The sequence below is a fragment of the Neophocaena asiaeorientalis genome, unplaced genomic scaffold (assembly GCF_003031525.2).
Source record: "Neophocaena asiaeorientalis asiaeorientalis breed wild unplaced genomic scaffold, Neophocaena_asiaeorientalis_V1.1 scaffold49, whole genome shotgun sequence".
Lineage (NCBI taxonomy): Eukaryota > Metazoa > Chordata > Mammalia > Artiodactyla > Phocoenidae > Neophocaena > Neophocaena asiaeorientalis.
This window is the reverse complement of record NW_020172456.1, coordinates 4,963,845-4,986,016: the sequence shown is the minus strand read 5'-3', so window position 1 is coordinate 4,986,016 and position 22,172 is coordinate 4,963,845. Positions and strand designations below refer to the sequence as shown.

The 22,172-nt window shown below is 36.2% G+C and overlaps 1 protein-coding gene across 3 annotated transcripts in view; it reads left to right on the top strand.

Annotated features, from left to right (window-relative positions):
* Positions 1-22,172, top strand: part of YLPM1 (YLP motif containing 1) — a 66,817-nt gene that overhangs the window by 37,511 nt on the left and 7,134 nt on the right. Inside the window, exons 7-18 of one of the 3 annotated variants that reach the window (XM_024737775.1) lie at positions 4,117-4,537; positions 4,651-4,743; positions 5,941-6,136; positions 6,615-6,733; positions 7,640-7,794; positions 10,986-11,048; positions 11,333-11,452; positions 11,670-11,846; positions 11,934-12,017; positions 12,307-12,390; positions 14,600-14,680; positions 17,859-17,910. In XM_024737775.1, the coding sequence (XP_024593543.1) occupies positions 4,117-4,537; positions 4,651-4,743; positions 5,941-6,136; positions 6,615-6,733; positions 7,640-7,794; positions 10,986-11,048; positions 11,333-11,452; positions 11,670-11,846; positions 11,934-12,017; positions 12,307-12,390; positions 14,600-14,680; positions 17,859-17,910 (1,645 nt within the window). The remainder of the gene's footprint in view (positions 1-4,116; positions 4,538-4,650; positions 4,744-5,940; positions 6,137-6,614; positions 6,734-7,639; positions 7,795-10,985; positions 11,049-11,332; positions 11,453-11,669; positions 11,847-11,933; positions 12,018-12,306; positions 12,391-14,599; positions 14,681-17,858; positions 17,911-22,172) is intronic. The other 2 variants (XM_024737776.1, XR_003002241.1) reach the window with 2 other exon arrangements.

The window sequence follows — 22,172 nt, the reverse complement described above, 5'->3', positions numbered from 1 at the left end:
ACTGCTTGCCAAAATAAACTTTTTTTTTTTTTTTTTTTTTTTTTTTTTTTTTTTTTTTTTTGCCTGCATTGGGTCTTCGTTGCTGTGCACGGGCTTTTTCTAGTTGTGGCGAGTGGGGGTTACTCTTCGTTGCGGTGCACAGGCTTCTCACTGCGGTGGCTTCTCCTGTTGTGGAACATAGGCTGTAGTCATGCAGGCTTCAGTAGTTGCAGCACGTGGGCTCAGTAGTTGTGGTACGTGGGCTTCAGTAGTTGTGGCATGTGGGCTCAGTAGCTGTGGCGTCGGGTCCTAGGGCACATGGGCCCTAGGGCACAGGCTCAGTAGTTGTGGCTCATGGACTTAGTTGCTCTGTGGCATGTGGGATCTTCCCAGACCAGGGGTTGAACCCACGTCCCCTGCATTGGCAGGTGGATTTTTAACCACTGCACCACCAGGGAAGTCTCCAAAATGGACATTTTAAAACATAAATCTCACCATGTTGTACCTTGGCTTTAGAACGCTTCAGTATTCTTGTGTTCCTTTCAGGATAAAATCTAGATTCTTTTGCCTGGCCTTTTATGTTCTTCCTGAGCTGGCCCAAGCTCTGCTTACCATTACTTGCTACTCCCTCTCTTTACTTTCCCTCCACATGGAGCTTCTGACAATTCTATGAGTGTGACTGGCTCTTACTTCATGCCTTTGCATATGCATGTTATTCTCTAAACCTAGAGTTTCTTTTTTTTTCTCTTCCTATCCTCTCCTCCAACTAGTTAATTGTTTATTTTTTAGAACTCATCTCTGTATCTTCTTTTCCACTTGTGTAAGACAATTGCCCTTGCATGTACGCCTGTAACATCTTATGGGCCTCTGTCAGAACCCTTATCATACTGTATTTGGATTGTCTGTCTTCTTGTCTGTCTTGCCTTCTGTCTTGTCTTGCCTTCTCTCTTATCTTGCCTGTCCTTCATAAGGATAGGAGCTACATCTTTTATCTTTGAATCTCTTAGCAAATAGTAGAAGCTGTAGATTATAGATCCACATTTCTGCTTTATTCACTTGATAAATCAATCATAAACATTTGAACATATTGCTACAAACTTTATATTTTTGATGCACAATTTATTAAAACTATTCCATTTAACAAAGTTAAACCTTTGTTTCTAATCTTTTATTAATACAATGTTAATAAATTTGTATCAAATTCTTATTTTTTTTAGTTTTAATATTTTTTATTGAAGTATAGTTGATTTACAATGTTGTGTTAATTTCTGCTGTACAGCAAAGTGATTCAGTTATACATATATACACATTTTTAATATTCTTTTCCATTGTGGTTTATCCCAGGATATTGAATACAGTTCTTTGTGCTGTACAGTAGGACCTTGTTGTTTACCCATTCTATAGATAAAAGCTTACATCTGCATTCTTTATTTTCTACAAACCACTACCCATTATGCTTCAAATTCTTGTTTTAGATAACTTCTTAAAAGTACTTTTAAAGTCCTATAGTGGTATACTTTAGTTAAAGAACGAGGACATTTTTAATGATTCCTATAATATAGCCAACAGCTCTCTAAAATAGTTATATAACAACTATACTATAGCCTTGCAAGCATCAGCTACTTAATATTTTTGGAAGATATAATATTTTAATAAAATGTTTTAAAATGTTTGGTAGTGGGGCTTCCCTGGTGGTCCAGTGGTTAAGACTCTGCACTCCCAATGCAGGGGGCCCAGGATTGATCCTTGGTTAGGGAACTAGATCCCTCATGCTGCAACTAAAGATCCCGCACACAGCAACGAAGATCCCGAGTGCGGCAATGAAGATCCTGCGTGCCGCAACTAAGACCCGGTGCAGCCAAATAAATATTTTAAAAAATAATAAAATGTTTGGTAGTTTTGATAATTAGTGAACATGAATATTTTCTGATAATTGTTAATTACATTTCTTATAAAAATTCTATTTTATCTATTTGACTCTTAAGGTTTTTCTTACTAATTTATGTTATCCTTAGTATGGTACAGATATTAATCCTTTCTCATGTAAATACTGTAGGAGTGTTCTGTTTTTCACAAATGTATATATTGCTTTCACTATGTAATATGAAGAAAACACTTTTTATTTGTAGACATAGTCCAGAATTCTTATGATATTTAAAGCATGTCTGGATAGCTGTGCTCCAGATGCAGTAGCTTTGTCATGTATAGGCATTCCCTTAATAAAGTTTAAAGTGCCATAACCTAAAGTTTACCTTACATCATTTACCTAATAGTCATTTGTCTTTAACTCCAGCCTGTAGTGGCCTCTTGTTAAATAATATTTCTTACGTATTAGCCACAATGTAATTTTGTTACTCAAAAAGTTTAACACGCAGCCTGTGTATGAATAAACATATAAGTAATGTGTATTGTTGGCTTTCCAAGATCTAAAGCAGCTGTCAATTTGTCAATAGAACAAACCAGAAACATAGAACTAAGAGAAATGGGTAAAGAGTGTTCGAATCAGAAATTAAAATTATCTCTGATTACAAAGATTAAAATAAAATTTAACGATTGGGTTTCAGTATTAAGTAAATAGAACCTATCTGCCAAGAGATTCTACTGTTTCCTTAATATACATTTCTGTTGCCATTTGGTGGTTGTCAGAGAGATTACTAAATGTCCCATTTGGTTTCTTTGTTTTGTTGTTTCCCGGTTCTGATGTTGTGTGTTGGTACCAGCCTTGCCACAAACTACTATTTTCAGTCAGACAATTAGGTAGAAGTGAGGGAGCTAGCTAGAGTTTGTTTCTCTCACTGGAAATTCACTATTTTTGTGGAAGAGATAGGTTACCATAGTGGGGAGATAGTTTATAGCAGAGATTCTTAACCAGGTGGTGAACATCAGAATTACAGAAGTTTTGTTTATTTTAAACTAATGCCAGGACCTCACTCACAGAAATTCAGTAGGTTTGAGGTGAGCCTAGGATACTTGTATCAAATTGGCTAGCACCCTAATTTTTCTGGAAGGAGAAGAAAAAGAGGGTGGCTCATTGCACGGAAGGGAGGAGGTGATAGTGTTGAGGGCATTTTTTTTTTCCTTTTTTAAACCAACCTAATTGAGGTATAATTTACATAATCTAATTTGCCCATTTTCAGTTTGTAATTCAGTGATTTTTAGTAAATTTACTGAGTTGTCCAACCATCACCATAATCCAGTTGTAGAACATTTTCATCACCCCAGTAAGATCCCTCGTGCCAATTTGCAGTTAATCCTCATTCCTACCCAAGTCCCAGGCAACAGCTAATCTACTTTCTGTCCCTATAGATTTGCCTTTTTGGGCATTTAATTTAAGTGGAATCATACAATATGTGGTCTTTTGTGTCTGGCTTCTTTCACTTAGCATAATGTTTTCAAGGTTCATCCATGTTATAGCATGAATCAGTACTTCATTTCTTTTTATTGCCAAGTAACAATCTGTTGTATGGCTATACCATATTTTGTTTGTCCGTTCACCAGTTGATGGACACTTGGGTTATCGAATAATGCTGTTGCGAATATTTGTGTGCAGGTCTTTGGAGGGGCATGTTTTTCTTGGTTAGAGACCTAGGAATGGAACTGCTGAATTATTTGGTAAATTGAAGTTTAACTTTTTGACAAATTGTTAGACCATTTTCCAAAGTGGAAATTTTACATTCTTACTAGCAGTCTAAGAGTCTTTGTGTTTCTCTACATCCTTGCCATCATTTGTTATTGTCTATTTTATCAATTATAGTCATTCTACTGGGTATGAAATGGTGCCTCATTGTGGTTTTAATTTTCACTTCCCTCATGGCTAATGATGCCGAGTATATTTTCATGGGCTTATTGGCCATTCATATATCTTCTTTGGAAAAATATATGCAAATCTTTTGCCCATATTTTTTTTGACTATTTGTCTTATAAGAGATTTTTATATTCTGAATACAAGTCCATTATCAGGTAGGTGATATGCACATATTTTCTCCCTAATGGTATATTTTAAAGTACAAAAAATTTTGAGTAAGTTCAGTATATCAAATTTTTCTTCTATGGATTGAGAACCAGATTTTAATTTCTACTGATATGTGAAAACATGATGGTATGCTCATTCGTTAAGCCATTTACTCTGTTCTCCAGCCTCCAGGGTCCTATAGACCGCCCCCTCCTATGGGTAAACCACCAGGTTCAATTGTAAGACCCTCTGCTCCACCAGCAAGATCATCTGTTCCTGTGACCAGGCCGCCTATCCCAATACCGCCACCACCACCCCCTCCTCCTCCGCCGCCACCTCCTCCTCCAGTGATAAAGCCACAGACTTCAGCTATGGAACAAGAACGCTGGGATGAAGATTCTTTCTATGGCCTCTGGGATACAAATGATGAACAAGGACTGAATTCGGAATTTAAACCTGAAGCTGCAACGATTCCATCTGCTCCAGTGTTACCACCCCCACCTGTTCACCCTTCCATCCCTCCTCCTGGCCCGGTGCCTATGGGTATGCCACCGATGTCCAAACCACCACCAGTGCAGCAGACTGTCGATTATGGCCATGGCCGAGGTGAGTGAAAGTGGCAAATTTGTATTTGGGATTCTAGAGGAATTGTTAGCTTCAGCTTTGGCTTCCTTAAGCTTCACTCTTACAGTGTTTTTATCCCTGATTTTGTTTACCAGACATATCCACTAATAAAGTTGAGCAGATACCCTATGGAGAAAGAATAACTCTGCGTCCAGATCCACTACCTGAAAGATCAACTTTTGAAACAGGTAGGAGTCCCAGAGAGATCAGTATTTTAAAACCTTTTAGGACCCAATTATCATATGATTTCCCTTTTGGTAAGGTTATCTGGGCCTCGCTTTTTTTTTTTTCTTTCAGTGTTCAGAAATAAAGTTTTGTGTTTTTTTTTAATTAATTAATTTATTTTTGGTTGCATTGGGTCTTCATTGTTGTGTGTGGGCTTTCTCTAGTTGTGGCGAGCAGGGGCTACTCTTCGTTGTGGTGCGCGGGCTTCTTATTGCATTGGCTTCTCTTGTTGCGGAGCACGGGCTCTAGTCACACGGGCTTCAGTAGCTGTGGCACGCAGGCTCAGTAGTTGTAGCTCATGAGCTCTAGAGCACAGGCTCAGTAGTTGTGGTGCACAGACTTAGTTGCTGTGCGGCATGTGGGATCTTCCCGGACCAGGGCTCGAACCCGTGTCCCCTGCATTGGTGGGGAGATTCTTAACCACTGTGCCACCAGGGAATTCCCAGAAATAAAGTTTTAATGGAACACAGACACACTCCCATTAGCTATTGTTTACAGCTGCTTTTATGCTAACAAACCAGAGCTGGGGTAGTTGCGACAAAGACTGTATGTCCTATAAAACATTTACCGTCTGTCCCTTTACAGAAAAAGTTTGCTAATCCCTGTTCTAGACACTGGGAATTCAACAAGAGAAAAATAAAAGTTTCTGTGCTTGTGAAATTACATTCTAATGGGAAAACAAACAAAAAGAATAAATGAACAAGATCGTTTCAGACCTTTGAATGTATTATAAAGACAGTGAAACATTTGATGTGATGGATAGTGAAGGTGGTTAATTTAGAGTGGTCAGAGGAGGCCCCTATGACAGTGAAGCTGAGAGCTGAATGACAAGGAGTCAACCATGAAGCATCTGCAAACTGACGGTCCCAGTCAGAGGGAACAGCAGGTGGTAGGTCTCAGGAACGGGAAAGTGTGGTTGCATCACAAAGAGATGGGGAAGGTAGTAGGAGGTGAGATCAGAGAGGGAACTAGGGTTAGGCAGGGGCCAGCTCACAGAAGGCCTCTTAGAATGTGGGCCTCCCTTTAATATAGCTAAAAGATTTCTTTATAAGTTGAATTTAGGGCAACAATTTATGCTAGTTCTAAATTTAGATTTGTACATTTCTGCTTTTATTTCAGAAAAAAAGGGATATAGTTCTTATTTTATATTGTTTTTATAGAGCATGTAGGCCAACGAGATCGTTATGATAGAGACAGAGATCGTGAGCCTTATTTTGATCGTCAAGGTAATGTCATGGCAGATCATCGAGATTTCAAAAGGGATCGGGAGACACATAGAGATCGAGACCGGGATCGTGGTGTTATTGACTATGACCGGGATCGATTTGACAGAGAACGCCGACCTCGAGATGATAGGTATGCTATGAGAAATATCTTTGCCGGGTGTGCAAATTACCATATACTTAAGTTCAGCAAATGTCAGTGTAGTTAAAGGAACTTTAGTAAATGATGTATTTTTCTCATGCATGTGTGTGTGTAATCTGGAGAGGGAAGAGTACCAGTTTTCAGGAAACTAGGTGGTTGAGTTTTGTGAGCTTGAATTCCAGAGAGTTAAATGGGAGCTGGAGATAGCCAGAAAGGAAAGGAAAGAGTATTGTTGACAAAGTTGTAGTCATTGCTTAATTAATAGGCAAACAATTTGTTTTTGCAATTTGTGAGTTCTGTGGATGTGTGTACGCAAGGCAGATCTAAATGGGAAAGCAAAATGAAAATATAAGTATTGACTATGTATAATGAGTACCCATAGAAAAAATTGGGCAGATAATGGTGTTGCATTATAAGAGACCTCCATATGTTTTTCATTTACCAAAGCACTTCCTGTTAAACCTTCTAGGACTCAGTCATATCGAGACAAAAAAGACCATTCCTCATCCAGAAGAGGGGGATTTGATAGGCCATCCTATGATCGGAAGTCTGACCGACCAGCCTATGAAGGACCGTCCATGTTTGGAGGTAGATTAGTGCCTTGTTAACTATAAAGATGCTGAGAACTGAAAACAACATGAGATGCTTTCCATTGTAGTTATGGATTTAAACTTTCAGAGTAAAATGCACTCACAGATTTCTCAGAGGTGACAACGTTATCACCAAAAATAGCCATGTAATTGATGAAATAAAATGTAAATTGCTATTTTTACATTTTTAAAGAAATTTTGGAAGCTAGAAACAAAATCGCTTATAATCCCACCACCTACCATACTACAACTATTGTAATTTTGTATATTTCCTGTCATTCTCTCTTCACACACATATTAATGAAGTTGTAATCAAAGTATAAATACAGTTTCTTTGTTGTGCTTGTTCCCATTGATATTGTGTACTATATACATTTTTCCATACATAAACCTATTATATTAATGGCTCTATGATAGTCCATCAAGTGGATGAGATATATGACTCTTATTTTTGGACATTTAGGTTGCTTTTAGTTTTTCACTGTTACAAATTACACTTAAACTAGAAATTCACACCTACTTATACAAACAAGCTTTCCTAAGCTGATGGCTTGTTCTCAATATTGTAAAGCAGAAGTTACATACAGACGGACTATAAATCACACTCAGGACTATTCAGGAGTACATGTTATTCTTCTGTGTTCTGTTAACTTTTTTCCTAAGTTTAATACAAATAAGGATGAATTCAGTAATTTTTAGAACATTCTTTTTGCCTGAAAGCATACCTAAATCTTTTCATTTTCTTGATTTCAATAGATTTACATTATCTTAAACTATCTCTAATTAAGGATAAAAGTAGCCCCCAAATCACCATAAGTTATATTACCTTAGGAGGAGTGGAGAGAGTTAAAATTTTAAATAATTACTGTATAAATAGTAATTTGTTCAACTGCTGGAATCCTAGGAGAACGAAGAACTTACCCAGAGGAGCGAATGCCCCTGCCAGCTCCTTCACTAAGCCACCAGCCACCTCCAACTCCGCGGGTTGAGAAGAAACCTGAATCTAAGAATGTGGATGATATTTTGAAACCACCTGGCCGAGAGAGCAGACCTGAGAGAGTAAGTCCTATGTAAATGACTAGTTTTCTTGCAAATTAGAAGCTGATAAGAAATCTCTTTAGTATCCTGAACAGAATTTCTGTACTTTTCAGTGACGTAGTATTTTTAAGAAAATTTTATTTTATTTTATTAAAGTATAGTTGATTTGCAATGTTGTATTAATTTCTACTATATAGCAAAGTGATTCAGCTACACAGATATATACATTCTTTTTCATTTTGGTTTAATCACAGGATATTGAATATATATAGTTCCCTGTGCTATACAGTAGGACCTTGTTGTTTATCCATTCTGTATATAATAATTTGCATGTGCTAATCCCAAACTCCCAGTCCATCCCCCCCCCACCCTCCCCCTTGGCAACCACAAATCTGTTCTCTGTGTCTGTGAGTCTGTTTCTGTGTCGTAGTTAAGTTCATTTGTGCCATGCTTTAGAATCCACATATAAGTGATATCATGGTATTTGTCTTTCTCTTTCTGACTTACTTCACTTAGTGTGATAATCTCTAGGTCCATCCATGTTGCTGCAAATGGCATTATTTCATTCTTTTTATGGCTGAGTAGTATTCCATTGTGTATATGTACCACATCTTCTTTATCCATTCATCTGTTGATGGACATTTAGGTTGTTTCCATGTGTGACATAGTATTAATATCAGATTAAAGGCATCTTCAAATCATCATAAAATCTCATAAACTGCCTACCCTATAGAATCTAAGAAATTAGAGCTTAATTGCTTGGCAGAAAAAAATGTTGAAAATTTTAGAAAATAATTCATAAGAACTCAATTAATTGCAATTTGAAGAAGGGAAAAGAGGATTTGGTTTTATGGTATGTGGAACTAAAAGAGGGAGAATTAGGAGACTTGATTAGTTTAGACCTATTTTCCTCCGTATGTATACATTCTTAAATTTATCTTATATTGCAAAATAATTAGATTCCATTTAAATAAAATGGTTCCGTTTAAATAAAACGGGAGATTTCCATCAGCAGTTTGACTCTGTATATGTATGTATGTCACTGTTTTAAAGTCTATTTCATCTATTATTACTGTAGTTACTCCAGCTTTCCTGTGGCTGTTGATATATCATTTTCCATCCTTTTAATTTCAATCTATTTGTGTCTTTCAGTGACACAAATAAAGTATGTTTCCTATAGACAGCATATAGTTGGATCATGTTTTTTTATGCGATCTGGTAATTTTTGCTTTTTAATTGGATTGTTTAAATCCATTCACGTGTAATGTTATTATTGATAGAGATGGCTTAAGTTCCCTGGTGGTCTAGTGGTTGGGATTCTGCGCTTTGACGGCTGTGGCCTAAGTTCAATCCCTGGTCAGGGAACTGAGATCCCGGAAGCCACACAGTGCTGCCAAAAAAAAAAGGAAGATATAGATGGCTTAATTCCATTCTTGGATTGTTCAGTTGTATTGAAATACAATTGATTTTTTCGTACTGATTGTATATCCTTCAACATTGCTGAACTCATGTATTGGTTCTAATAGATTTTTAGTGGATTCCTTAGGATTTTTCCTATCTATAAGATCATGTAATCTGCAGATGGAGATGGTTCTACTTCTGACTTTACAATGTGTATGCCTTTTTTCTTTTTCTTGCCTCATTGCTCTGGCTAGACCTCCAGTACAGTGTTGAATAGATGTGGTGAGAGTGGACATCCTTGTTTTATTCCTGATCTTAGAAAGAAAACTTTCAGTCTTTCACCATTAAGTACTATGTTAGTTGTGAGTTTTCATTAGATGTCCTTTATCAAGTTCAGGAGGTTCCCTTCCATTCCTAGTTTGTTGAATGGTTTTTTGGGGGTTTTTTTTGCGGTACGCGGGCCTCTCACCGTTGTGGCCTCTCCCGTTGTGGAGCACAGGCTCCGGACGCGCAGGCTCAGCGGCCATGGCTCACGGGCCCAGCCGCTCCGCGGCATGTGGGATCCTCCCGGACCGGGGCATGAACCCGCGTCCCCTGTGTCGGCAGGCGGACTCCCAACCACTGCGCCACCAGGGAAGCCCCTGTTGAATGTTTTTATCATGAGAGGATATTGGATTTTGTTAAATGCTTTTTCTGCATTGAGATTTTTTTGTTTTTTATTGTATTGATATAATGTATTACATTAACTGATTTTCAGATGTTAATTTGAATCTCTGGGATAAACCCTACTTGGTCATGTTGTGTACTTCTTTTTATATGTTGCTAGATTCAGTATGGTAGTATTTTGTTGAAAATTTTTGTATCCATAATCCTAAGAGATATCTGTAATTTTCTTGTGATGTCTTTGTCTGGTTTTGGTATCAGATTATATGCTTGATTTGAAATGCTGGCCTCATAAAATAAGTTGGGAATTGTTCCTTCCTCTTCTATTTTTTGGAAGAGTTTGTGAAGAGTTGGTATTCTTCTTTAAAGGTTTGTTAGGATTCAGTGAAGAAGCCATCTGGGCCTGGGCTTTTCTTTTTTGGCAGTTTTTTGACTACTAATTAAATCTCTTCACTGGTCATAGGTCTATTCAGGTTATCTATTTCTTCTTGAGTCAGTTTCAGTAGGCTGTGTCTTCCTAGGAATTTGTCCATTTCATTTATCTAATTCGTTGGTATACAGTTGTTCATAGTATTCCTTTATAACCCTTTTAAAATTTCTGTAACGTTGGCAGTCATGTCCCCTCTTTTTTTCTGATTCTAGTAATTTGAAATTTCTTTCTTTTTTCTTAGTCTAGCTAAAGGTTTGTCAATTTTGTTGCTCTTTTCAAAGAGCTAGCTTTTGGTTCCGTTGATTTTTCTTTGTTTTTCGGTTCTCTATTTTGTTAACTTCTGGTCTAATATTACTATTTCCTTCCTTCTGCTTGCTTTCGGTTTAGTTTGTTCTTCCACTGTCTTATGTTGTGTCTTCATTTTTGTTTATCTCAGAGTATTTTCTGATTTTTCTTTTGACTTCTTCTTTGACCCACTGGTTATTTAGGAGTATGATGTTTACTTTCTACATACTTGTGAATTTCCCAGATTTTTAATTTTACTCCACTGTGGTCAGAGACATGCTTTGTGTTATTCCTATGCTGTCAAATGTATTAAGGTTTGTTTCATGGCCTATCGTATGGTCTGTCCTGGAGAATGATAGGTCATTGTTAACTCTAAGATCTCACTGTGAAATAAAATCTTCTCTGGGTGACTTTTTTTTTCGTTGTGTTTCAGATTGTCGTTATAATGAGAGGATTGCCTGGCAGTGGAAAGACACATGTTGCGAAACTTATTCGAGTGAGTATGGGAAAGTGAAAGAATCAGTTGCTTTTGTTAGCCACTTGCCTTCTTAGCAAGTAATATGATATTGATACAGATATTTCCCGTTTGATCCGTTCTAGTTGGCCCATCTGGTAGATGCTATATCATAAATTTTGATCTGCTTAGGCAGATGCTTTGCCCCTGCTTGATTTGAAACTACAAGAAGATTGCGTGGTATTTAGCCACAGGAAAAACTTTGTGCACATTTATTAACTTATTCCATAAATTCTCTTTAACTTTCTTGAATATATGATTCTCAGGATAAGGAGGTAGAATTTGGAGGACCTGCACCCAGAGTTCTAAGCCTGGATGATTACTTCATCGCTGAAGTGGAAAAAGAAGAAAAAGATCCAGATTCTGGAAAGAAAGTGAAAAAAAAGGTATGGTATATTCCTTTCAGATTACATCCTGATTCATAAATAGCATTGAAAGGAAAACATGTTCAGAGAGAAATGTGGCTTTTTTGAACACAAACTTTAGTACTCAGGTGTGAAGGAAAGACTAGAAAGTTGTCATGTCTCCAAATGCTAACGAGGGAAGAGATTTAAGATGATTCTTTGCTTTTGCTAACTCCATATCTCTTTGGGGGGATCTTAGGTAATGGAATACGAATATGAAGCTGAGATGGAGGAAACCTACCGCACCAGCATGTTCAAAACTTTCAAAAAGACTCTGGATGATGGCTTTTTCCCTTTCATCATCCTGGATGCCATCAATGACAGAGTTAGACATTTTGACCAGTTTTGGAGTGCAGCAAAAACCAAGGGATTTGAGGTATAGATTTAAAAGAACTTTAGAGTACTTTATGTTATCATGTAAGTGCTGCATTTGTTTGCCTAATCATTATTCATTCTTTCTTAGGTATATTTGGCTGAAATGAGTGCAGATAACCAGACTTGTAGCAAGAGGAATATTCATGGAAGAAAGCTTAAAGAAATAAATAAGGTGATTTTTTTTGAAGCACAGAGGGTGTAATATTCTAAACTTCATTTTGCCTGTTTCATCACTGTTGTCTGGAAATTCTTATTTATCCCCTTTACTTTCAAAATATATTTTCTACCTGCTCTAGTAAATGTTTCTTACCCTTTGTATCTAAGGGTATGAGGTGTCCTAGCTCTTCCTGGAACTAGCCTGTTAGACTTCATAGTATTAGTTAAATTTGTCTTGGATATTCTCTTGGCCTTTCTTTGAGTAGTTTCCAGGGATAACATGACCTCCTGAATCTCTCAATTAGATGGCCGATCACTGGGAAACGGCACCTCGTCATATGATGCGTCTGGACATTCGTTCTTTGCTGCAGGATGCTGCTATTGAAGAGGTGAGCGTCCTTTGGCTCGAAAGCAGTGCAAAAGCTACCTCTTTTTCCGCCTTTTTTTATTTTGAAAAAAATTTAAGTTACAGAAAATTGCATGTATAGTATTGCATTGGCCAGAAAGTTCGTTTGGGTTTTTCCATAATGGAAAACCCTAACAGACGTTTTGGGCAACCCAATATAAGAACACCTGCATGACCTTCGATGAGATTCACCAATTGTTAATATTTTGTCTCATTTTTCTCTACTTAGATTTCTTCTTCCTCTTCTTCTTGTTACTACTACTACTGCTACTGCCACTAGTACTACTGCTATTCGTCTTACTGTGGAACCATTTGAGAGTTAAAATGCAGACCTCATAAACCCTTTAGCCCTAAATAGTTCAGTAGATATCTCCCAAGAACAAGGGCATTCTCTTTCATATACAGTCCATATTCATATTTCACCAGTTGTTCCCATACTGTGCTTTATAAGAATTTCTTAAAATCCAGGATCCAGTCCTTTAATACAAAAAATGGTTTCTCAGCTATGTCATCGTCATGAAAGACAAAAAATTTTTGAAGAGGATAGGCCACTTAGCTGTTTTGTAGAATGCCCCTCAATTTGGGTTTGTCGTGATTAGCTTTAGGTTAAACATTAGCAGGAATGCTACATAAGTGACATTGTGTTCTCACTGCCTCATATCAGGGGTCATATGATGTCGTCTTGTTTCATTATTGGTGATTTAAGTGTTGATCACTTGGTTCAGGTGATATTCATCAGATTTTTCTGTGTTTTTCTCTTCCTAATAAGTAATCTGTAGGAAGATACTTTGAAACTATTAATATCCTGTTCCCCAACAGATTTTCACAGATTGCAAATTCTTGTCTAAATCAATTACTAGTTTGAAATAAATAAATCTTTATTATGGAAAAGGAGAGATTTTTCTCTTTTAATCAGTTATATACTTCTGTTTCATTTGACCTCTTCCTGTGAATGAGAGTTACCTGTACTCAATGTTGTCACTGTATTTTTATGTGTTTTTACCTCCCATGCCACTCCTCATCCCATTTCCTCTGGCTTCTGCCCCAGCCATTCTCTAGAGACTCTCTCACCAAAGATTTCCATGGCAATGGACAATTCTCACTTCTCTTGCTTAATTTTGCAGCCACATATGACATGGTTGACCATGTCCACCTTCTTGAAACCATTTTTCTCTTGGCTTCTGTGAGTCTACCTTCTCCTGGTTTTCCTCTTGCATCTCTGGCCATCCCTTTTCAGTCTCCTTTGCTGGCTTCTCTTGCTACCCAGTCCTTAAATGCTGGGGTTCTTTAGGGCTCTATCCTAGGCTCTATATTCAATCTGCACATTCTGTATCGATAATCAGGCTTTTTGGTACCTTGGATTGCCACTTCTATGCCCTTAATATTAAATTGTAAAGGCTGGAATGAATTTCATCAGTATCTTAACAGTAATTATATCTGTGTAGAGGGGTTATGGGTGATTTTTATAATTCTACCATTATTTTCCAAATTCTCTACCAAAAAATATGTATTATCTTAGTACACCTCAGACTCAACCTATTCAATACGTAATTCATCCAAACCTGTTCCTCTTCTCACATTCTCTATTTTAGTAATTAGATCCATCAGTCCGCTTGGTTGCTGAAACCCTGACTCTCTACTCTCCATTATCTTTGACTCTTTACTTTCCCCTTGTACCAGTGTTTGATTCTATCCCTCCACCATGTAGTCAGTCTACAAGTTTTGTCAGTTTTACCTTATAAATACTTCTCTAATTTATCTACTCTCTATTTGTATTGCTACTATTCTGGGCCAAGCTATTATCATCTGACTTTTCACTATACCCTTTCTTACATTTTGAAATTTGAATCATACCTGTTTTACTTTATTGAAAAAATACTTGCTAAAGGTTTTAAAAAAAAATCCTAGTAATCCATTGTCATTCAAAACAGATAACCATCAATTTAGATCATTATACACAACTTCATAGAGAATTACAAAGATGGATATCCCAGGAAAATGAAAAGCAGGAATATCATCCTGTCTGTCAGTTCTGTTGCAAAGTTTAGGGTGTTAGAAATTACTTAGCATGTAACAGCAAGTCTGTGTGTCTTGCTCTGGGTACTGTGCTCATTTCATATCTCATTGAGGGACTCAACATTTTCCTAAATGTTAACTCAGTCTTTTTGTGTGTGATTATTGCGGTATTGTAGGTGGAGATGGAAGATTTTGATGCAAATATTGAAGAACAGAAGGATGAAAAGAAAGATGCAGAGGAAGAGGAAAGCGAACTGGTAGGAGACAGAACAACCACTTTGAACAAAGTGTCTCTTTATTAAGATTCTTAAGGGTTTAAATTCAGCTCTGTGATCAGATGACTATTGTTGATATTGCACCTTAATGGTAAAAGTTTCCATAATCATCTTCAAGGAGACTTTTGGATACTTTTTGTTTTTCCCCTGACCAAAGGAAAAGAACCCTCTACTGTGTTGTTACAAGAAAATTTTTAGAATGCTAAGAAACTTACCCTTGTACTCACTCATCTATTTGTGGGTGGCTCTAGGGGAATACACTTTTTAAGAAAATCGATTACATTTGAAAGGGTATTCTTACATTCCAGCAGATACGTGGTACAGCCTACCCAATGTATGCATAATTGTCTCTTCTTCGCTATCAGAGCTCAAAATTGATTTTCTATAAACTGAGGCAGAAGAACTTATTGAATGAGGAGGCAGAGGGTTGCCACTGACTGCTGGATTTGTTCTTCCGCATTTTATCCTATTAAGTGATGGGGAAAATGATTTGACTGTGTAGGCAATGCATTTTGCTTAGGCTGATTAAAGGCTTACGTAGTGCGAATTCAAAGATCCCGTGTACCTACTGTAAATGCTTTTGATCACACCTCTGTAGTGATGTCTGCCTTTACCCTGTCATTCAAGAATATGCGACCTATAGACTTACGTTATTTTCAGTGTTTGCTAATGGGGTACAGAGATTAGCAGTGCCTTGGAATAGTGTTGCTTTTTAAATTCAAAATATTATTTGTTTTATTTAATACTTCAGCCCTTGCTAAAGCTGCTTTTCATATTCTTCTGAAAATGTGCAAAGCGAGAACCCTGATTCCTAACCCCTAGAGAATATATTCTCTCTAAGGAGTGGTCCCATCAACCCATGTGTGTTATAGAGGACTCTGAATAGAAACTGTGTGTTTGCATAGAGATGGTGTCAATCTCTACATTCCTAGATTTCATATGTGGATTAAAAAATAAGCTTTAAAGTTAATGGCATTTGAGTCTCCTATGTTTTTTTTTCTTTAAACAAAGTATTTTTATTAATTAGGTTGTATTTTGACATACATGATCTAAGATGTAGGCAGGAAATTCACTTAAAGGTCCACGCTGTCCTGGAATATGGCTAATGACCAGTTTAGCTACTTGCAGCGTGTGTACTAGCAATCGATCATGTGAGAAGTCTCTAATGTTAGCTTTCTGAAGCTCTGTCTTCCTTTTGTGGAGATTTCAGTTCAGCATATGGTTCATAACATCTGACTTGCTTAGGTATAGGTCAAAACTTGGAACTTTTAATTGAATGTACTATTATTTTTAAAAGTGAAACACATTGTAATACTATATTTTTTCATCAGAAACATGGCAATGAAGCCTTAGAACTCTACCCTGCTGAACTATCTCTTTTATTTCCAAGTAGCCTAATATTTCAAACAGTGAGAAAATGATTTTAAGTTTTAAGGAAGAAAAAGGTGGTTCCAGCAGGGGGAAATTAATGTACTCATTTTGCTTATCTTTATGTTATAAACCTTCTCTTAACCTTTTTTCAAAATGCAGAATCGAGATCTTCTACTATTGGGTTCTATTCCAAGAGTAAAAGATTCTTGGAGAATTGACCCTTGGAAAGGGTTAAGAGCAAGTCTTGTGTCATTCAGACCATTTTAATGGAATTTTCACTGAACTTTACATTTTCTACTCTGTACTGCTTACTATAGCTGGGTGAAATCCAAACTTTTCTTGGTTAAGAGACTCCTTTGGGGGGATCATTGGTATGATATTTTGTCTTCTTTAGTGCTTCAGTGAACCTCATAGATCTGACTCAGAATTTATAAATATATTATTCTAGTGATGTTTAAGTTTTTCAGATGAGTTTTTGAGATACAACTGTACAAATTCCATCAGTACTAAACTTTTAGCACCATCATTTCAGCCTTTGTCTTGGTTTGTTCTAAACATGTATTTGGAAAGGATGGTATAATTTATAATCTGAAATACTACCTAATTAGTTGAAATTGAATTATTAGTCTGGCTTAAAGACTAGAAATGTATAAAACGTGTAGATTTCCTGGAAGAATGATGATGCTCTAGTACACTCTTACACAGAAGCTATTGTCATGAAATGTTCAACATACTTTCCAACTTTACCTGTGTGTCAGTCTATTCTATGAACTCGAACATTCCCAATAGTAGAAAGATATATGGATTCTTAAAAGAAGATGCTGACACCTTTGATGAATCTGTCCTATATAATAAGTCCTAACCTAATATTAAAGTTCTGTATGTTAAGACCTAATAGAGAACAGAGTCCAAATGAAGGAAAGGGGGAATCAGTGAATTATGTGGAAAAAGCATACACTTGCTAGGTGAATAAACTGAAAGGCTTACTACATAGCTAAATAGGTACATTGTGAAATTTGAAAATCTTATGTAGGACTTCGTTTGAAATAAACCACCCAGTTATTTTATTAAATAAGATATAAATTGCCTGTGGAGATTTCTGGGTTTTCATATAATAGAAAGATGTAATTTTTTAAAAGACATCAGAAATAATAATCTAGTTTCCAACTGATGAAAAAGTAATGCTCTGAAATTGATTCAGTAAAATTAGTCTTTGTAAGATCTAACTGGTAAATGGATTGAGTCATTTTAAAATGAAGTTGAGCTTCATAATTGTGTTCAGTGATACCAAGTTTTCTCCCTTCTTTTGAGTATCTAAAAGTACACTGGAATATAAAGTAACTGTCTTGAAGAACACTCTTTGGACCTCATGGCTACTATCACTTGATAATAGCAGTTGTATTTAGAAAATAACCTAGCTAGTATTATAAATTCTCTGCTACTCTGAATGATATTAATTGAGCACAGTAACTACCATACATTCTTACCATATTGGCTATATAGCTGTTGTTCAGACTACAGTTGTGTGTCCTGAACTGTAGTTGCCGCCAAGCGCCTTCATGATACCACTCTAAAGTGACTATTCTGAAATCTGGGCAGTGAAGTTTGGTGAATTTGGTAATTCAGTTTCTTCAAAGATAATGAGACTGTGTTTTCCCTCAGGATATATTTATAAATAGTGAGTGGAAACTGAATCCATTCCCAGTTTTAATGCTTTTCCAATTCAAAAGTGATGTGCATGTATGTGTCTCTTTCTAACCCTTCGAGCTTCTCTCTGTGTACGATTTAGGGTTACATTCCGAAAAGCAAATGGGAGATGGACACATCTGAGGCAAAGCTAGGTGGGTATTTCCTTTTTCCTGTTTTTATATGTGATACCTGATGGTAATGGTCATAGATCTTTCTGCTATAAGAAGAACAAATTTCCCAAAGTTTCTGCTTAAATGAAGATTTTTGGCCTACCTTACATCCTCAGTCTGTTTTGTTGGCTTTCATTTATGTCTTGTGACAGAGTGAAAGAAGAGTATTTTAAAAGAACTACCTTCGGTACCACTTAAAGTTTTTAAAGTAAATGGAAATATGTGATAAATTTAGTAATAAAACACTGTCACTTCTAAAATCCATTCATTTATATTAATCAGAAATGTTGGTGTAGGTGAGGTTTCTACTTTTTAAAAAAAATATTTAACTGCAGTCCAAAGTTGAACCTGATTATGAATACTTTGGGTAATAGTGGTAGTAATAATAATAAATATTGAAGTTTAAAAATTAATTAAAAGGCAGTTATTTTCCTTGTATAATAAATTAGAGTTTCTGAGTTGGGGAGGTAGATATATAATTCAGGTCTTTGAGGAGCCCGCTTTGTAAGATTCCGTTTAAATTTTCCTCCAGCTTGTCTTTAGTGCCAGATTACAAGGTAGACTGGTGAAAATTGTCTAAATCAAAAATTGGAGTTGCTTAACATGGGGTTCTTTGTCAAGCAGAAAATCATACATATCCAATGGATTTTACCCCAATATTTCACGGTAATATTGCAGAACAATTTTTTTTTTACCTCACCTAAAGAGAACCATTTAACATGTTGATTAAGATGTATTAGTAAATAATTTAAGATAATGGTATAAGATTTTTTGAAAAGATGGACCTTACTAATATATGAAGTATGACTGTTGGTCTCTGCATTTCTCCTCCTGGAATTATGCTGGAACTCCAAAGCTGAAGTAACCATAGAAATACATCTTAAATTTATAGAACAAATTTGAGTCATTTAGCTACTTCACTGTTTGAGGCATATTATCTGTGTTTCTGACATCAGAGGGATGCACTTTACACACAATTGCATAGGCTATGCTTTTTATTTTGCCCAGCTGATCATGTGAGCCATTGATGACGACCAGGTCCTATGTGAAAAGATAATTCCGTAAACTGTAGTATTACCATATTGTTGCGATAGGTGCTTTGTTGCAAAGTCTAGGATTTTTTTCTAGTATATGGCATGTGGAAATGATATGTGGTTTCTGACATATTCTTGCATTTGTCCTCCCTCTGTGGGAAATCTTAATAATAAACCATCTCCTTCCCTAAACTTTTAAAGTATTCATAAGTGTTTAGATGCAATTAAATATGTAGGAAAATAACAATCACAAGTTACTTTTTTAATAACAATGCTTTAGATATGTTTATTTTAAGATTAGATTAAATCTGAAGTTCTGTACTTATAGAATAACCTATAAGACTATAAGATCATTTCCCTATTTTCTGGTTCTCTAAGTAGTGATTATCTTTTGAGGCAAAGAGAAATGGTAATTAAAGAGACATGGGGATTGTAAAATATTTTAGCTAAGCATATAATCTTTAGAGGCCTTATGTAATATATTATCTAGGATAATGCTTTTTTTTAACTTGAGCTAGTCCACTTTCTATTTTCCTTTCTAATTTCTAAAGAGAAAGGAAAATGGAATTTAGTTATGATGATTATTCAAGATAATATGACATTAATCTTGGTATCAATTTCTGGAAAAAATTCTGGCCTATCTACTATTTGCTTCTCAGAAAACACATTTTATATAAATTCAGTCCATTTTAAAGGCAGAATGTTAGACGGTGATCCAGAAATAGAACTGTTAAATAAACCATTTCAATTAAAGGCACTGAAGATCTAGTAATGAATCTAGGAAATAAATTCTTACATGATTGCAGTTGGGTTTTTGTTTGTGACAGTGATGTTTCGTATAATGACTTGCCTCTTGCACCACTGTGTTATCTTGAGAGCTATATCATCTTTAGAGAAAGGCAGGTGGAGTGTGAGCATTCCTGAAAGTGCTTGCTTCTTTGAGATTGGCCCATGGAGCCAATTGAGAAAAAGAAGAAGAGCCTGAAACATGAGGCTCTTCATTTGAGAATTAGCCTATTTATGTTGCCTTCCTGTCATAGCAAATTCAGTAGATTTGATTAGCAGGTACAATTTATTTTTTTGAGTATTTTACCAACATTTCTTAAATTACTCTTGGTAACATGATTATGCTGGGTGGAAACATACTAAGCTTTAGCAATGTCATACGTTGAGCTAGACAAGCTGAATCTGTAACTGAGGAATTTTGATTTACAAATGAGTCTGCCAGTGAGAAAATACTTACCTATAATCTTTCAAAGAGCTGTTAAATCTCATTGTAGAGTCTCAATCTGTGTTCATTAAGTACAGTATACAGTTCAGCCTATGTGTGAGTGTTAAATTGGAAGTGGTGTAATTTTAGAAAAATTCAGAGCTGGCCTGAGCTGCATCTGGCATGGGTGTCATGGAGTTGTTGAAGACTGCCTGTGGCCCACCTTCAGTAGCACCTGAATGGCTCCTTTCCAGCTGGGACACAGGCACCCTAATGCAAGGGTGGGTGTTACATGCCACATCAAATGCTGGGATTCAGCATTCAAGCTACTTAAATTCCACTGACATGATTTTGGTTTCTCAAACTGAAAAACCAAAAGAATATTTGAGACTGTTGTCATCCTAATTTAGGCTTCTTCATATCGAGTACTTTTGCTTTTCTCATCTCAGTGTCATTTGTCTCTGCTTATGAGTTATTGTGTACTGGCCTTCTACATGTCAGGTGGTTTCATCTCTTCACAGTTGGAATGCAATTATTATTTGTATAGGCACGTAACCCTTGTGTGTTCACTGTGATCAAATTTTCAGAAATATCATTTATGTTTAGAAAATATATAGATATATCTAAAATTTTTTTTCTGTTGTGCTGTAATAATAATATATACTGTTTTGAAGATGTGGTAAAATTCTGTGACCTGCCAAGTTGGATATTTATACTTTCATCTTCATCTTAAAACTTCACCTTTTGAAATTCAAACCTCTGAAAATCATTAGTATGAGTGTGTTGGACACCAGTCGTCTTCTGTAACTAACAAATACCCCAGATTCCTCTTCCTTCACCTTATGCCATACATCTGTGTGTTTGGGTTTCCAGGATGCCATGTGGAAGAGGTATGAACCTTTCTTCAGCCCCAAGAAGGAAACTTTAAACATGTTGTGCATAATAAAATTTCAAATTAAACGTTACAAACAAGGGTGTTCAGACTAGAAATACATGCTCTTCTGAACTTCCATGTTGCAAATATGGGACTCCTGGTGTGTAACTCCTGTCATACACCCAGTGTATGAGGAAAAGTTCTTGCAGTTTTCTCACTGCCCTTCTGTATTGCTGCCTGGCCATGTTCTATTCTTAGAGTTGAAATACGAAATTTTCCTTTGACGTATGTTAATGTGGAAGTTGATCTTATTAAGTTTGGAAATCCTTGGAGGTTTATTCAATAAGTGTATTGGAGCTGCTTACTCTTCTGCTAATACTGTACACTGTTGAACTGAGAACAGTTTTACTGTTTGTGGGACTTTGTTGGTTTTCTAATACCATATTTTATGTCCCTGTGCAATCAAGGTGTCACTTCTTTAAGATCTTGTATAATATGGCCTGTCATATACATGTAGGTTAGAGCCATTTGGTAAGCATGTGATTTACAGAGGAGATTAGAAGACTGTTTCTGTTGAACTCAGTCCGTGTTAAAAATTTTCCAAAGTGATATGATAAAAATTTCTTGGGTTTTGTAAAGTGTTGTAGCTTGCCTTGCTGATATTTCAATAATATTGCTTTTATGGGGGGAGGAACGTAGGAAATAAAAGCTTTGCCAAGTATGCAAAATCTTCCTGGTTTTTGAGGCCTGTATGGTATGCACAGTTAGTTGTGTGTATAACTTTTACATTTGAAGCATAAACTCACCTTCCCTCCTGCTTCCATTGTACTTTTCTTTTCATGTCAAGTTCTCTCCACCTTGATGCCTAAAAGGTTTCTATTATATATACACTCTGCACCCTTTATGGACTTAAATGAAGTGTGGTTATTGTGTGTTTCTGAAGTGTTTAGGTTTTCCTTTATTGACCTACTTAATAATAGTGTGTTTATAACTACAGATGATCCAAAAATTTAGTGCTTCAATGTAGTGCATATATATATATATATATATATATATATAACATATATTATATATATGTATATGTATAACTCATAATATTTCACATGTAGAATGCAAAATCAGAATT